Source organism: Lissotriton vulgaris, chromosome 6 (genome assembly GCF_964263255.1).
Source record: "Lissotriton vulgaris chromosome 6, aLisVul1.2, whole genome shotgun sequence".
Classification (NCBI taxonomy): domain Eukaryota; kingdom Metazoa; phylum Chordata; class Amphibia; order Caudata; family Salamandridae; genus Lissotriton; species Lissotriton vulgaris.
In genome coordinates this window covers 126,916,334-126,934,477 of record NC_141694.1, presented here as the reverse complement: position 1 = coordinate 126,934,477, position 18,144 = coordinate 126,916,334, and the positions used below count along the sequence as shown (strand labels likewise).

The 18,144-nt window shown below is 43.7% G+C and overlaps 1 protein-coding gene across 1 annotated transcript in view; it reads right to left on the bottom strand.

Annotated features, from left to right (window-relative positions):
- Positions 1-17,294, bottom strand: part of SPDYA (speedy/RINGO cell cycle regulator family member A) — a 476,376-nt gene extending 459,082 nt beyond the window's left edge. Inside the window, exon 1 of the mRNA XM_086926142.1 lies at positions 17,057-17,294. Coding sequence (XP_086782268.1) covers positions 17,057-17,294 — 238 coding nt within the window. The remainder of the gene's footprint in view (positions 1-17,056) is intronic.
- Between the last annotated feature and the right edge of the window lie 850 nt (positions 17,295-18,144).

Genomic DNA, 18,144 nt, shown 5'->3' with positions numbered 1-18,144 from the left:
AAGGGGTGGGACTAAGCGAAGATCCCTGGGGGACTTCACAAGGTAGTACAAATGATTGCGATTCATGACTTCCTAGCGCCACTGTCTGGGTTCTATCAGACAGGAAAGCCTGTAGGATTTTTAGTGCCTTACCCTGGATTCCATAGGCCCTCAACCGGTCCACCAGCAAGTTGTGGTGGACCGTGTCGAAGGCCGCGGAAAGATCCAACAGAATCAGGGCCGCTCTGCCTCCTGCATCCATCACCTGCCTAATGTCTTCCATTGACTTGATCAGGGCGGATTCCGTGCTATGTTCCGCACGAAAACCGTGTTGGGAGGAGTCGAGATGATCCCCTGTTTTTAGAAAGGCGCTTAGTTGTGCATTCAGGCAGCCTTCTATTATTTTGGCTGGGAGGGGGAGTCGGGCGATCGGGCGGTAATTGTTCATCTCAGTGAAGTCTAAGTTGTTTTTTTTTAGCAGGGGTAGGATAGAGGCTTGCTTCCATCTAGAGGGATATTCCCCTTTCTCCAGCATCTGATTAAAAAGGGGGGTGAGTCCCCTGGCAATGGCCTATGGTGCTAGTTTGGCTACTGCAGTGGGACAGGGATCGTGAGGGGAGCCTGATTTAATTTTTTGTATGCGTCTCATCACTTCCTTTTCCGTGATGGGCTGGAAGTGTAGAAGCGTTACCACAGGTCTGAGGGGATCCGGGTCCTTGCTCGGGGAAGAAGTCTTCACCTGACTGTCTAGGGAAAAAAAGATGTTCTCAACCTTTTCACGAAAGAAGGTGGCCAAACTTTCACAGAGTGAAAGACTAGCGGGAATTTCTGTGGTCTTTGGGTTTGCTAGGGAAGAGACCGTTTGGAATAATTCTTTGGGGGTATTGCTAGCATCTTCTATCTGTTTAGTGAGAAAGGCCTTTTTTGCTTGTAAGATTCTTTCTTTATAACGTCTTTGCTCAGAGTTGAGAGTTTGTTTATCCGATTCGCTATAGTTCATTCGCCAGATCTTTTCGAGCTTTTTGCATCGTATTTTGTGTTCCCTGATTTGTTCTGTAAACCACGGAGCAGCGGGATTAGCCCGGGTGGAGTGGGTAGTTTTGGGGGGAGCCAAGAGTAAGCAAGCCTGGTCCAACCAGGCTGTATAGATCATAGCAGCTTCCTCCACGTTGTTAGGAAGAGGGGTCAGGGAGTTTTTTAATATGTCATCCAGATTGTCCCCTTTAATGTTCTTCCATTTTCTAACTTGTCTCGGGACGTTTCTAGTGCTAGGTGGTTTTTCAGGAGTGGTAAGGGGAATGGCAAAGTGAATTGCTGAGTGATCTGACCAGGAGACTGGTGAGACCGAGGTAACTTTTAGAGTGGGCTGATTAGAGAAAATCCCGTCTAGGGTGTGTCCCGCTTTGTGTGTGGGATCAGATACCAGTTGCATCATGTCGATCCCCAGTAGTAGGTCAGTTAAATCTCGGGTGTCTGTGTCTGCATTGCATTCCAGATGATAATTAAAGTCACCCAGTAGAGTGAACCTCTGGGTACATGCTGCCGCTTCTAGTAGTTTACTCAATGCTGCTAGAAATCGGGTTTTCTCACCTGGGGGCCTGTATACAAGGCAGCCTGTAAAGGACAGGTGATTTGAGAGAGTGAAATTAAAAAGCAGAGATTCATCAAGGCCCGCGGGACCGGGTTGAAAGGAGCCTCTAATGTTTTTATGGTGGATGATGGCTAGGCCACCACCTCTCCTCTTGTCCCTGTTTTGGGTGTGGCAAACAAAATCCTGGGGGGTGGCTTTAACTATATCTGGGCCTGATGCAGTCCATGATTCAGTAATGAATGCTATTTTTATGTCTTCATCCTGGATTAGCTCTGCTATTTCCGAGCTGTGTTTAACTAGCGACCTCGTGTTGAGAAGGAGGCACTTCACCAGAGGGTCTTTTTTTCTAAAACAGGTGTTTTGGTTTCCTTGGGGTGCTATAGGTAGCCAGAGGAGATTAGGCAACAGTTGAGAGCAGTGAGCACAATGGGAAGAAGTAAATGGGGATTTCGTCCCAGGTTCCCATGTTTTACATCCCTTGCTGGATGAATTCAGCATCAAAATATTTAGCTCTTTTAAAAACGGATCCATCGAAAATGTTATGTTATTACAGCAGTTAGTTTTCACAAGAACCAAGATCTCTAAAGCTCTCTCGCCATGCTATAAAGTGCCGTTGGGATGCAAAGAAATGATCTGCATATCAAAGCTGAATAAAAGAAATCAAATTATACAACTAAGAGAGCTGAATTTGCATTATCTTCAAATAAAATATTGAAGGCCCACAATCCATAATTAGAAATGTTCTCAGTGAATAACGAGTTGTGTGATTCCCCCTACATTGACGGTCGTGGATAACTCCTTAGACAATTGTAATTGGAGAGTTGACTTTTTACTAAGAAAACGGATATCTCTGCAGTGCGCTCCCCTTATGAACTCCTCTTCCCTTAAGTTCCTTGCCATTTATTCTCATCAGCATCTCCAGACAGATTGTCCAGTTTCTCTCCTGTGAATGAAATGGAGTTCACTGCACTGGTGGCTTCAAGTAAATATTATGGGTACCGGGACAACTACACAAAAAGTAATAAGAGGAAGGACCTTAGTAGGACTAAAGTGATCATCAATAAGTCCTTTTTGGAAGGCCAAGTTCTGGAAATCCTAAAAACGACAGGTGACTCTTTTGCTTGGGATTTTTCTTGAACATAGTACTGAGGTTACAACTGTGTCAGCTCTTGATGACTTATGATGTCATGCAGATTCAAATATTTCAGCTCCCTTGATTCTTTTAGACCTCTCTGCAGCATTTGATATTATGAGTCATTCTATTCCATTGGCCAGGCTCTATTACTTAGGGATTAAAGATTTTGCTCTAATCTGTTTTCAGATTTTCTGTCAAAAAGATCTTTCCGGATTTCACTTCCATCCTTCGAATCCTCTGGAAGACTGCACATGTGGAGTCTTGCAGGGCTCCATCTTGTCACCATTGTTGTTTAATCTATACATGACCCCTTTAGCTCACCTTTTTCAATTTTGAGTATGGCATCTTTCTCTATGCAGACAACACTCAAATAACTGTAAAACTAGAGGGAGGTCTGTAGCTGCTCACCAACACAACTGCCTCTAAAATCTCCACCTCTGGATAATGGTAAACCATCTAAATCTCAACAGCGGCAAGATTGAAATTCCCTGTCCCACCAAGCCTCCTATGTTCTCAGAGCTACCTTTTGGGTCGAATATTCTGGGCCATATGCATATGCCTACCTCTGTAAGAGGTGGGATAGATCTTGGTGTAAAAATCAACTCTTCTCTGACTTTAGGTAATCAGATCTGTTCGTTGGCAAAATACTGTCCTTTTTAATTGCATATGTTCAGATGAGTTCCCCATCTTGTCTTGCCATCACATAAGGTGCCAATCCTGAACACATCTTTACCGGCACAACTTTATTATTGTAATTAAATCTATCTTTATTTGCATGCCTATATGATTCAAACGCTGCAACTCTATAATAATGCCACTTGATTAGCTCTTGACTTACATCAGAGAGACCATATTACACAAACTCTGGTCGCCTTACATTGGCCATTTATACTCCTGACAGGTCGCCTCTTTGTCATATATATTTAGTAAAATGGGATTCACCTTGCAGACTCTTGATATCCAAAAATAAGTGTCTTTTAGACATCCCCAAAAGGGCTTTTTCTGCTGCGGCCGCATCTAGATGGAACTTTTTTTGCACTATGTTTATAGGAATCTGAGTGGTTGAAATTTAGGAAACAACTGAAGACCTAGGTATTTCCTGCGCTCTTGTCTTGCTTCATAGATCTGTTCACCCTTCTATTGTTTCTATCTGTGATGATGTTTAACTAGTTTGGGGTTATTAGTGTGACCCAGTAAGGGTGAAGCTGCACTTTAGTAATACCAACCACAATCGCTATATGCTATAATTGATGACAGCAGGCATCAATGCTCTCTTAGGAATAGCGATCCATCAGGGTCTGATAGCCGTATTACACTGTAAACTAGTGTTTTCTTTGCTTATTCACTGTGATGCCTTTTTTAATAGTAACCCCTTCCCTGCTAGGCCTCCCCAATGTGCTAAGCCTTTTTTTGGCTATTTGGGATAGTTTGTGCTTAGGCCCCTGTAACCTTTTTCCCATATAAGGTATCCACGCCAAATGTGCGTCCTTTTCTTCCAACACCTTGAGGATTCGAAATGTACCCAGGGTTTGTGGATTTCCCAGGAAGGGACTGAGACATTGGCCAAAATACAGCAAATTTTAGGAAAAATTGGAAAAAAGTGTAGCAGAAGAAAGCATCTGTTTTTTCCCTGCAAAGTATTTAAATAAAGGATTTGTGGTACTATAAACACCATCTTCCCAGCTTTCAGAAACAGGCAAACTTTTGTCAGAAAACCAATATTTTCTACACTGTTTGGGCATTTTACTGGGACATAACCTATTCTTCCTTTTGTTTGTGCTTTTGACCTCCTTCCTGTTAGTGGTAGAAATGGGTGTGAAGGCAATAACGGATCCCGGAGAACTATACCTTTCTGAAAAGTAGACAAAATTCTGAATTCAGCAAGAGTCATTTCTGTAGATCCTTGAAGGTTCTTAGGTCGAGCATTCGAGACATCTTGTATATACTTTAGTATATACTTATATGTGTATGTACTTTGTGGGCTCTGGAGATCAGCCCTAGGACTTTGGGACATTTTTTCTGTTCAACTGCTTCTATTTAACTGTCTTGTTAGAAAGTGACCATTAGAGGTCAGTAAAGTAACAGAATTGCTTTCTACTTGTTCAACTGCCTCTATTTAACTGTATAGATAGAAAACAACCAATAGAGGTCAGTAAAATACCAGAATTGCTTTCGGCATCTTCAACTGTCTCTATTTAACTGCCTTGATAGAAAATTACCAGTAAAGGTCAGTAAAATACCAGAATTGCTTTCTGCTTAGGGACTTTCTTTTTTTAATTTTCCTAGCAACTGCCTCTATTTAACTTTCTTAATAGAAAACAACCAGCAGAAGTCAGTAAAATACCAGAATCACTTTAGCATTCTCTAGATTTCCAGCCATAGAAATTATCTTACACGAGCACCCATAGACAATATTTTTTTCAAATCTTGTATTTTCAGTGCTATGAAGGCCCTGATTTTATACTAAAAACAGAGCTTCGGACTATACCATTTCCCACTGAAAGGAAATATTTCTCTCCATGTATTCCCATACCTGGTGTGTCACGCAGTTTGTTGTTTACTTTCCCTCCATGTTAAAGAACAGTATATGTTTCAGCACCCAGGCTAATGCGTTGCATAGCTAAATACATATAAGGTCCCAAAGACAAGACCGATTGCATTACTAATTGAGTTGGAAAAATCAGCCATTTGTGTTTCACCTGTAAAATCTTCTAAGTATGGTACATTCTTGAAAGCAATATACCGTTACGTCCACTAGATCCTTCTGGTTGGGGGATATATAGGACTTGTTGGTTCACCAAGAAACTGAGGTGCCCAGAGCCAATAACTGAGCTGCGTCTTGCACTGGTTTTTCATTGTATACCGGGTATATAGCAATTCATTTGGTTAAATATAAAGAGTGAAAAACAGGGACCATGGAGACCTACATATTTCCTTAATGAGAACAAAATATGAAGTTTAGAACGTTTAGATGCAGTGGTTATTTGCACATCTCCATAATTGTGGATATCCATTCAAGCATGTGAAATAGAGGACATTTTTCAAAATGACTTCTTTTTTACACATTCTCTTTCATTTGGAAGGCAGAAATACAAAGAAAGTCAATTTGGAATAAAACTTGTTCTAATATTCTGTGTTTCCCTAAGTCTCCAGATAAAAATGTGTGGGTAGGCCTAGTGCCAGCGACAGGAACAACCCAACACACATCACATTTTTCCAGTGAAAACTGACCCTTTTTTTGCAATATGCCTAGCTGTGGATTTTGGACTCTAGCTCAGCCAGCACCTAGGGAAACCTAGCAAGCCTATACTTTTTTCAAAAACTAGACATCAAGGGGAATCCAGGATGGGGTGTCTGGCCCTCATCAGGTTCTGTTACCCAGAATCCCTTTCAAAGTCCAAACCGGGATGGAAAGTTCTGGAATCTGCAGGTAGCCACAAACTTCCACCCACCCAGCATTTCCTCAAGTCTTTCGAAAAAATGGTACCTTACTTGTGTGGGTAGGCGTATTGCCCGCGATAGGAAATGGCCTAAAGCATACTGTGGAAACTTCAAAATTATCTATTACAAAAAGACCTTGTTTTGTGTGGGAGTTATCTGCGTTTTTTAACCAGGGCTCGGTGACCATCTAGGGAAATCTACCAAACCCAGACATTTCTTAAAACTAGACACCCCGAGGAGTCCAAGGAGGTGTGACTTGTGTGGATCCCCCATCGTTTTCCTACCCAGAATCCCCTGCGTTTTGGCCCTTGCCAGTCGTGGGTACTTGGCCCACCCACACAAGTGAGGTATAATTTTTATCGGGAGACCTGGAGGAACTTTGGATGGTAGAAATGTTGTGTCAGCCCGGTAATCCCACAACTTTCCCACACAGAAATGTGAGAAAATGTGATTTTGTTCAGATAAAATCTAAGGTTTGCAGAACATTCTGGGTAGGAAAACGTTGGGCGATCCACTCAAGCCACACCTTCTTGGACTCCTTAGGGTGTCTAGTTTTCAGAAATATCTGGGTTTGGTAGCTTTCCCTAGATGGCCACCGAATCCGGGACCAAAAACGCAGGTGACTCCCTCACAAAACCATTTCTTTTTGGGATCGATAATTATGAATTCTACACAGTACGTTCAGTACGCTCTAGGCCTAACCACACAAGTGAGGTACCATTTTTATTGGGAGACTTGGGGGAATGCTGGGTGGGTGGACGTTTGTGGCTCCCCAGCTTGGCGGTCATTTATAAATTTGACGGGTAATCCCTCTACCAGGAGGATAGAGTAATTTACTCCGTCACCCTGGAGGAGCAACAGGCTTTCTGCCATAATATAAATCAGCTCTTTGTCCCAATTTTTTAGGGTTTCTAGACCACTCTTCTGGGTCATCTATAAGGCTGCACACAACAAGGAGCTAAAGAGGGAAAGAGAAACAACCAGGTCACCCTCCACTCAGTAGTAAGTATCAATACAAAAAAACCTTTAATTGCCATGACAATTTGAGGGCAATTTCTTCAGGGCACCGAGAGGACTCACAGATGGAGTCTCTTGTGTGACCTACAAAGAAAGAGCTGGTACGAGGAACAGTGGCTCATTTAGGTCCCCGGAAAAAAGTTATTTAAATGTCCAGTACTGGTGCCAGGCGACCCTCTTGCCCTGAAGAAATTGCCCTCAAATTGCTGTGGCAATGAAACATGTTGGCTCAGTATAGCGGTATGCATGATAAGCAAGCGATTTTTTTATTTTTGAATAATAAAGTTGATATCGAGTTAAGTGCAACTTTTTTCAATTTTAGATTCACATGGTTGCATGGAGGGATGTGATTCGTTTATTTACCTCACTCTTTTCACAGCACCACATTTTGTTTTGGTTTTGGACACTTTTATTATATTTTTTTAAGGCAAGATGTCTACCTATGATGATAAAAATGGGCACAGCTGGTGAGTACCAACCAGCGATCTCGATTCGTGGTGCGCACATGTGGGGTCATCTTGCCTTTCTCACATTTTTTCAATTTTTTTTTAATGCAATGCTTAAGTTGTATGCACTGTTCACAGTAATCCTCCTGTATGTTGTTCAGGGGACTCCTCCTGGCTCCTCCCAAAACTATAGGGTGAAGGGTTCCTGGGGGACCCTAAACACGTTTGCAGCAGTTCCTATCAGCGCCACCGCAAACAATCCTACAGTGCACCTAAAAATGAAGGAACCATCTCACTGTTCCTGCTCTGGGGGTAGTTTCTTCACTCCATTAAAGGCTAAGTATTGGCTGGGAAGCTACTGGACAGCTATTGTAAATTAGCCTCAGGAGCTTCCGGCAGAGGAAAGGTACTTTCTAAATGTTACATTTTCTAAACATTTATTAAAATTCAACTTAACCAATAAATTGCACTTTTATTTCATATGACAAAAATTCCTTGAATTATTTAAATTCTTTCCTGTCAAAATTTACTGATTACAGTTAATAATTTGTATTCTGACATTTTCTAGGATTTAGCTAGAGCTTTGGCAGTGACACTAGTGTTTAGGGCCCAGTCACTGCAGGAACATGCCAATATTAATTTCACACATGTTCCACTTTTAAACATCAGACACCCTAACTTGTGGGCCACAAGGAGGACTACGAGGTGACATTCATATTTAAAAACAGGATTTCCTGGCCGTCAAAAAGGAGTATTTTAGGGACTTATAGACACATTAAATATCTAAATCGAGGATAGGATGCCAGTTTATCCATGTTTAAAGTGTCCAGAAAAAGGCAAAGAGTCTAAGGTGACCATTCAGGAAAGGCAGATTTGCTACAATAAACAAAGGGGACCGCAGGCGGTGCGTGCTGCTTGAAGCAGCACACGCCGCAATGTTAAAAAAACATGTTTTCCTTTGCTTGCACGAAGCTGCAGGCACGGCGTGATGCCTGCCGCTTCGTGCACGCAAAGGCAGGGGGTACCATAGGTACCCTTCATGTGCACCCCCCACGCCCCCTTCAATCCTGGGGGTCCGCAACGGGCCCCCGAAGACAACACCGTATGCCTTTCCACGGAGGAAATGCCGCCGTGGAAAGACATATGACCGCAGTCATCGTAATATGGCTGGCGGTGTTTGATAGACACCGCCAGCCATGTTAGAGCTTTTCCGCCACGGTCGGAAGGCGACCGCGGCGGAATAGCGGCGGACGGAAAATAGATCCCCCAGCCATCCTAATCTGGGGGGGGGGGGGTCTTTTTCCAGTCCGCAGCGGATAATCCGCATCCTCCGGGCCGGCGGTAGCTTCCGCCGGCCCGGAGGATGTGGATTATCCGCAATCCTAATGAGCCCCTAAATGTTTTTGTGTTACTCCACGACTCTGGACTTCCCAAACTCTGGATTATTTTAACAAAATCCTGTAATTTAAAGTGGAAGATATGGTGAAAGTGGCAAGACTGATATCTGATTCAGTAATACGTAAAAAGGCCATGACAACACTGGCCTGCTCAGCAGCATGTAGAAATGTTATTATATTTGACATATGTCGCCCATTTTAAATTCACCCATGTCTATAAAGCATAGTTTATGAATAAACTTTGTTATTCAATTCAGGCAACTAGTGCTCCAAACATTTCAATTTGCACTTAATGTGGCCCCAAATATCCATAATATGTAGGACTGTAGGACTTTATACCTGCAAACCAGTGTAATCTTCAAATGTAATTTACTTGAGGTCAGCCAGCTGTATCTCAAGTGATCTACAGAAATGCACTTGCAGTACATCTTATCTACATGACGGGCACCCTTTCAGACGTGCAACATTGTCAGCGCAATGTAACGGCACTCAAGAAGAATAATTAAAGACTATGAAAAAAAAATACCTATTACACCACTGCATTTCCTATTCTAATTAATGCTGCCTACAATTTGTCTTATATAAAGATTATTGTTTCCTGCAGATACAATTGGATATCCCACTGGATTAAAGTATATGGTTCTCTAGTGCCAGTACAACCAAAATTGATTGAAGCATTGACTAATTAGCAAAGGCATAAGGCCTTTTTAAAAGTTCCTTGTATTTTTGAGTGGTGCCCTATTGGTAATTGGCAGATGTGAAAACAAATAAACGTCACATAAAGACCTAGGGCCTGATAACTAATAACTTGCGGTGGATTTGCAGTGGGGGTCGGGGACCCCCACACCAGCGAACCGGCCTCCATAATAAAAATATGGTGGTTGGACCTACAGGGAATAGCCACAACCACAAGGAATCCACGATCCCTGGAGGTCTTTCAGCAGTCAAGGGAAGCAATATGCTTGGCGGTGTTGCTGCACCAGCAACCATATTATGAGTTTCCCCACCTCCACCAATATCATGGCGATGAGCCCGTCATGAAAAGGCTGGAGGTGGGAAAACAAAGGGGACCTTACAAGGCCTCCTGTTGCCCCAGTGTACGGGGATGCATGCAGGGGGGCACATGTCGTGCCCCCCTGTCTGCATGCCCCCTTTTCCTGCACAGCATGGACTGAAAAGTCCATGCTGTGCAGGAACGGCCTTAGGCGCTCCAATTGCTGTTCCTTTTCAAGAAGCACCGCAATGGGACCACCGCGCCGCTTACCCACCAAACAATGAGGAAACTTGTAATCTGGTGTGCAGGGAGAGGCCACCTTTGGTGGTCTGGGAGCGGGGCGCTGGCATGGCGGCCTGCTCCCAGACCGCCAAAGTCGTAATCAGGCTCTTAGACAGCAGTCATCTTGGAATGGATAGATTTGCCTTCCCTAGTGGGGCGAGTTACAGTCCAAACTGGCTGACACAAATGGACTTGGGACTTCTTAGAATGGCTTCAACATTCAAAGATGTCCCCCTCATAGACCGGCGATAGATAGGAGGTAGGTCAAGTGAGTTGTATGGCATATGGAAAGAAGACTGTCAGGTCTTACCTGAAATCTCATTCTGATTTCACATCCAGACTAGAGGGTAAACAAGGTAGGACAAAATGTGGACTGGTAAGGGTAGGTAGGCAGTGGTGTGGTCGATGGAGTGGGAGCTGGAGGTGATGTCCAGGGGATTCCCGGCAGCAGGCCAAAGATAACTTGATGGGAGGAAAATGAATCAACTTTCCCAAAACAAAATGGCCACCACTACCAGTCTATGGCACTAGGATAAACCATTTCAAGATGTGGACAGGGTTTCACTTCCCTTTCAGGCAACTGAGCAGGTTGCTGTCACTCCTATGTTCGGACTTCGCTCTCCTATGGATAGAACTGCTGTTATTTTGCCTATCGTTCCCTAGTCAAGTTCTTTCACAGGCTAAACGTATTGTTGTTGTACCTTTCTGTTTATACTTAAAACACTGATCTAGTCTGGCATGCACTTGCTGGTGCTCCACTTATCCTCACCTCCAGGACACTGAGCTGTACAAGTGTATATATATAGATTGTAAATAATCTTACATGACCTACTAAGCGGGTATGTTGACTCCATGCATTGCCAAATATTGTCACAGGTTGTGGTTCCCAGTATACTTCTAAGTGTTAATCCCTAATTATGGTGTTGGCTACTGCAAATATCAAATCAAGTAGACTTCGGCCAATATACTGAATAATACCTCCACAGGTTTGTTACACATGACCAAGAAGACTGTCTGTGATGGATTCTAATTGCAGAGCTTGTACATAACTCTTTCCTCTGCTCCCTCAATTCATCACCATTTTTCTGTTATTTTGGTTGTCATACTTGGATGTTACCCACTGACTTACCCTTGAGCTCAGGTCACTCTGAATGTGCCTCGATATGTTTGCTACAATGAATTCAAGAGGATGTAATCTCGTATCGGACTACCCCTAGGGCCACTTATAAGAGACATGCTGATGCTCTCCGTGCCCTTCTAACACAGCTCTGGACACTATAAGGCTGTCCACTCAGTACTTATATGTTCCTGGGTATCTCAAGAAGTTCCCTCCACATTTTGTGGTACACCTTCCATTTTCTGCTATGATCAATCCTGCGTCTGTCCAACTCACCTTACATACACATTAGTGAATCCACCCCTCTTTTCATATCTCTCTCATAAAGCCACCATCTCCTGGTCTTTCACATAGCATCATTTCTCCTCCTTCTCTAGTACAAGGTAATGATAGAGTATATGCAATCCCTGGTTCCAGATGGGTGAAGGGTCAATTACAGTACCTCACTGTTTGGAAGGGTTCCCTCACTTCAGATAGGTCTTGGGAGCCTGCTTCATTTGTCCACGACCCCTGCTTGGTTCAAGCTTTTTAACTCATCTAAACATTAGGGCAGTTTAGATGATGAAGTGCTGTTAGGACTCAACTGAAATCTTACTCAATTACCATATCCAATTAAGAGGCTAAACACCCAAGGCAGATGAAGATGAGGGCCGGTAGGTAGTGAGAAATGGAGTAGGAGCTGGAATTGCTGGTGTCAAGGAGATTCATAGTAATTCAGGTGTCAGGAACAACATGATAGTGGAAAAGGCATTGCCTTTATCAAAATAAAATTACCACTACTACCAGTCTATGTCAATAAATTAAACGTGTAGATTTATATAGCACAGCTTATTACCCGTGAGGGTAACCAGGCTCCGTCCATGGGCACGGGGAGATTAGGTGATTTGCCCAGAATCACAGGATGTTGTGCCAACGCTGAGACTCAAACCCAGATTCCCAGCTCCCGAGTCAGTAGCTCTTGTTGCCACACCACATCCGCACCTGCCACTGAGACAAACCATTTCAAGTTTGTGTCTGCCAAGGCTTTTACTTCCTTTTCCAGGTTAGGAATGGCAGAGAAACTTAAAAAGCACTCATGGCTTCACTTCCTTGCCTGTCACCTAAGCGTCTCTGTGAGCTTTTCGCTGTTGCTTTTATTTTACACCCAACTGTCCCTCAGAAAGCACTTTTATTTTTTTTGCTGTTCTCTTAGGTTCACCTCCTAATCAAGATTTTCCTCTGACTGAACTTACCATTTGGTATATCTTCCTATTTATATTGAAATAATGATTGAGTGGCTACCTGGAGTATGTATCCTCAAGCATGCACCACCTGGGTCTTAACCTTTTTCTTATTTCCAGGATGGTGAGTGGTAAAGTGAATGTATAAGACTGGCAAACTCTTTCGACCTACTATGCTGACATGCGTTTAAAACAAATATCTTTACTAGAGCAGTCTTACATAAAAGATTCCATTGTTACTCCCTCTCCTATCCCAGCTTCCCCCAAGTCTTATGTGCAGCACAGGTTTTCACTTGCTGTGCTAGTTTATTTGGTTAGTGGCATATGAAGAGCGGTCAGCTTATATTCTTAGCATAGATGGTTGAGATACGGGCGCTGATAAGGACTGATGGTTGGCTCACTCTTTGAATAATGGTAAGTTGAATCACTCATAAATTATGATTTTAGTAGTCACAACTGATGTGGTGTACCCTATTAGCAATGGGCAACTGCCCTCAGAGATTAACCCATCAGAAAAACTGGAAAAAATGTGGTTGAGGTTTGTGTGTGTGCATAGAAAAACTGACGGTGTTTGGTTGTGAAAGTTGATTTCGTCCATCATAGCATCTTTAAGACAACCCCTCCCTTGTTAATATTTTCACATAGTATACGAATACGAATGGTCGTTCCAAATCGGACCCTGGAGGTGCCCACACCTACAACAGGACGGGCCACACCTCCAGAATTGATTTCATCATGCTGAACTACAATCTTTGGCCTCTCCATAAAGACATGGAGGTTATTGTGTCTTCTGACAGCGACCACAACCCCCTCTCTTTAACCCTCACTTCCCCGTGGCAGACGAAGAAACTGGATAAGCCCCTTTATATCTGGAAATCATCCCACAATGTTGCACCGACTAACTGTAGCAGGCGCCTGAAGTGGGCTAAAGTCAAAGCAGGCGAGGGTAGACTGATGCAAGCTGGGGCCATTCTGTCTGTGGTGGAATCCCAGCTTGATGCTTTATGCTTATCCAGCCTAAACGTGTTACCTTTATTTACAGAAACCATAGCAGCGCTGAGCGAACTGTTTGTTATCCCTCAACCTAAGGTTAGGACTGCAGCTAATAGTATTCCTAAGGCTAAAGATAAATGGTATTCGGCCAAATGTAGAGCTGCGAAGGGGGAGCTCATCTCTGCAGTAAAAAACAGGGACCCAGCGACTATCAGTTCCGCAAGGAAATCTTATAAAAAAGCGGTGACTGAGGCGAAGGAGATTTACGAAAATCACTTTTGGCGGGAGCTAACTGAGGCAAGTAATAGGAAGGACTCAAAGGGGTTCTGGGATCTCTTGAGAGCAAGAAACAAGCCCATTGATCAGCAGTTAACTTGCAACATTCCCGGCGATGTTTGGTTTGCCCATTTTTCCAAATTATACTCTGTTACACCAGGGGGAACTCCTTGTCCAGGCTCCATGATCTGCCCAACAACTATTCCTCTTGTCATCGACGACCCTTTTACCACTCAGGAAGTCGAAAGGGCAATTGGAGGTATTGTTTCTAACAAGGCTCCAGGTCCTGACGGGATTCCAGGTGACCTCCTGAAGTCCCACCCAGCAGTTTGGGGCAGATTAATTGCCACACTCTTAAACGAGGCTCTACTGGGAGGCTCCTTTCCTGACTCTTGGAGAGGCGCTGAAGTGGTGCCAATCTTTAAGAAAGGCAGCAGGGATGATCCAGCAAATTATCGCCCCATCAGTTTGCTGGATTCAACCCAAAAGGTGGCAGGAAAGGTGGTACTGGGCAGGATTTTGCAGTGGGTTGGCGAGGAAAAGATTCTGTCTGACTTCCAGGCAGGATTTAGATCAGGGACAGGCACCATCGAGCAGACATTCCGTCTCCTAATGCTATACTGGAAAGTGATGGTGCTTGGAGGGGGCAGTTTGTACCTAGTCTTTATAGACTTGCGTACTGCCTTCGACCTGGTCCCACGGGCACTACTTTGGAATGTCCTCGATGGATTAGGCCTACCCAGGTCGCCAAGACCTGGAACTCCCTCCCGACCGACCTGCGCCTGACCCAAGACCACCTCTCCTTCAGGAAGAAGCTGAAGACCTGGCTGTTCGAGCAGTAGCGGCTCCCCCCCCCCCCAGCGCCTTGAGACCCCACGGGTATGTAGCGCGCTTTATAAGTGTCACTGATTGATTGATTGATTACCCCCCTACCTGCTGTTCCTGCTCAGAAAATTCCATGAGGATAATTTTGCCCAGATCAGATGGGGTGTCCAGGGAGAAAAAACATCTCGAATCCCAGTAGACAGGGGCGTCCGCCAAGGGTGCGTGCTCGCCCCCACTCTGTTCTCTCTTTATGTCAACGGAGTGGTGGAGCACCTGCTACAACATCCTGCAGACGCACCCACCCTGGCGGGCATAAAAGTTCCCACGCTCCTGTTTGCGGATGACACCCTTCTGATATCCAAATCACCAGCGGGCATCCAGAAACTGCTCACTACCTTTAAATCCTTCTGTGACTCCAAAGGACTTGCAATAAACATAGGTAACACAAAATTCCTTGTCCTCAACCCCCCCAAGAAATCCGTTACTCCTCCTATCTTAGATTCTATCCCTCTGGAAAGAGTCAAAGAATTCGACTACCTAGGAATACGTCTCAGCGATAACATGACCTGGAAAGCACATCACCAGAAGGTATTCCTGACTCACAAAAGGGCTACTGGAGCCTTGCTTAAAGAACAGCGAGCCTCATCTCTAAAACCAATTGGGGCACTGATTGATATCTATAGAGCAAGGGTTGTAAGTGCAGCCCTGTACGGGGCTGAACTATGGGGTTTGCAGAGAGTTGATACTCTGGCCCATCTCGAAAACAATTTTCATAAAGATCTGATGAGGCTACCCCACAGTACCCCTACAATCCCTCTCTTGCTGGATACAGGCACACGTCCAATCTGTGAGCAAGCAAAATTGCGTCCCTTGCTACTTTGGTCTCGGATATGGAATGTCCCTGAACTGTGTAGCTATGCTGATGCCCTAAGAGATCTTCTGTCGCTTCCAGGTTGTAATAAGGTACCCTGGTTGAGGGAAGTCAAACTCCTGCTCTATGAGCTGGGTTTGGGAGATGCCTGGGTCAACAAAACTGCACCTCCCAAACAGCTACTTAAGAAGGTGTATTGGCTATGGGTAGATAATAAGCGAATGTCCAACCCCAACCACTGTAAATCTGTCGCCCAGTTCCTGCTAGTTAAGGAGTTCCCTTATAGGGAACCCTATCTGGACCTTATTTATAATTCTGGAGACAGATCGCTGTACTTTAAATTTAGGGTGGGTGTGCTCCCTTTGGGATTGTTTACCTCCTCTTGGAACCCTCCGCTTCAAACGCTTCCGTATTGCCCGTTCTGTGTTATAAAGGTTGAGTCTGTCGCCCACTTTTTGTTTGAGTGTAAAATTTATGCAGCGCCAAGATCGAAATGGTTAAAGCCCTTGTGTAAGACCATGGGAACAAGATCACATGTTGAAGCCCTACGTATATTGCGCTCAGATGCACGTCCATTTTTTGCATGTTGCATGGCTAAATTCCTAGGTTGGGCTTGGCGCATAAGAACCTCAAGGATGTTGTTGCTCCAGTAAAGTGTCCTTTGATAAAACTGTATTTCAAGATGGTGTATATATGAAGAAGGATATCATTATCTGCACACTTGTTTTTACTGCTTTTATTCCTTGAATCTTAAAGTACTATATTGTATATTCTGTACTGTTTTAAATTGATGTTGTATTGCTTTTATGATACGTACTGTATCGAAATAAAGTTATTACACATAGTATACAAGCAGTGGTCAGATCAAAGCACGTGAATGAATTATTTATTTTACTGCACTCTCTCCATAGACTGCAGAATTTGTAGGAAGGCTAATGATTTGTCTCCATTACTAGAATCAATTCCACCTGAACTTTTCATTGACATCCTGGTCTAGAAAGTAATGCCTTTATGGGTCGGTGCAATACTCTGCCCACCTTGTACATGTACGCCCCCATTTAAACAGTGGAAATGTCAAAGATCCAGCCTCCTAGAATGATTTACTCAGCATTCTCATTCAGCCAAAAATTATTTCATGCGGAAAAGTACAGGATTTTCATGAAGTAGATGAAAATGTTTTTATTCCCAGTACTGAATGTTCATCAGTGCTGGTTATTGTTTTTTAATCAGTGCTATTTGCAGAGCGATAGCTTACTGGAGGCATACCAGAGTACCTGTAAATTATTACGTGACGATTATGGCCCTTTGTAAAATCAAAATAATACATCACTTATTAACAACACACGTAATCAAATCTTGGGTGAAGGGCAGTAAATACATGATTTAAATAAATAAGCAAAAAGAAAAACATTATCTTAATGTACATATAGACGTTAAAGAGAGTTTGTATACTTACAACATTATCAACCTACCAAACAATTTAAAGAATGCAGTCATTTCTTGACGTTGAATAATGAGGCATGGACCTTTGGTACGTTTAGACTTGTTATTAGGGAAAGGACTCCGTCCGCATGTTTCTTGCCCATCTTTAAAAATAGGACGTTTCAAATAAACTGCTTTCTTCTGCTGCTGCTGCGACCGAGATGCTCCTGTTCTTACACGTATAGTTACTGTGGGAGGAGTCTGACAGCAGATCTGATTGAGTCTCATATTTAGGAATGTGCCTGTTAGAATAGGAAAGTTAACAATACATATGACCAACATCAAGCTATTCTTGTACAGCTCAAACTTGATTTCTCTAAAAACCTCTTTTGGGGTAGTTGGAAGTGCACAATTTTCGGTTGAAACATGCTTCTGGAGTTCTGCTTAACGCAGACTTTACATAGGAAATACCCTCTTTTGCTTAGTGAATACCCTTTGAGACATTGAATGATTCTGCAGCATATATGGAACATGCCTGGTCTGCCTAACCCGGGTTCTGTTTTTCTGAATTTGAGGCAGATCAGTAAAAGGGTCAAATTATTGTGGGAAAATTATTTATTGGGTATGCATGCAAAAATGTTAATGTTTGCTCTTCACTACAGCAAGTATGCCCTACCCAGCTCCTCCAAATGTAACACCCTACCATTTACCCTCCTCACCACATCCTCTCTTTCACTCTGGAAAAAAATATTCAACTGAAAACAACGCAACACTATCAACCAAAGATTTTCTACTCTGAAATACAGCCACCGGAATCGTGCACCTCATCGACAGCACCACCCCGGACCTAGCGTTCTGCACCGAAACCTGGACCAACATCACCTTGGGACCAGACATCGTCATCGCCATTCCCCAAGGATACAAGATCTCCAGGAAGGACCGCCCCACCCACCCACCCAACTGCGTCCAAGCCGCTCCTGGACACACCCATGGACCCTTCTCCTGCAACTCCTGCAAGTTCGACGGCACCAAGAACAACTCCTCATCTACGAACACACAACAGATATCCGACCCCAACCACCTACAATGCATCCTGTTCAACACCCGCTCAGTCCACAGGCACGCCATCGACCTCTGG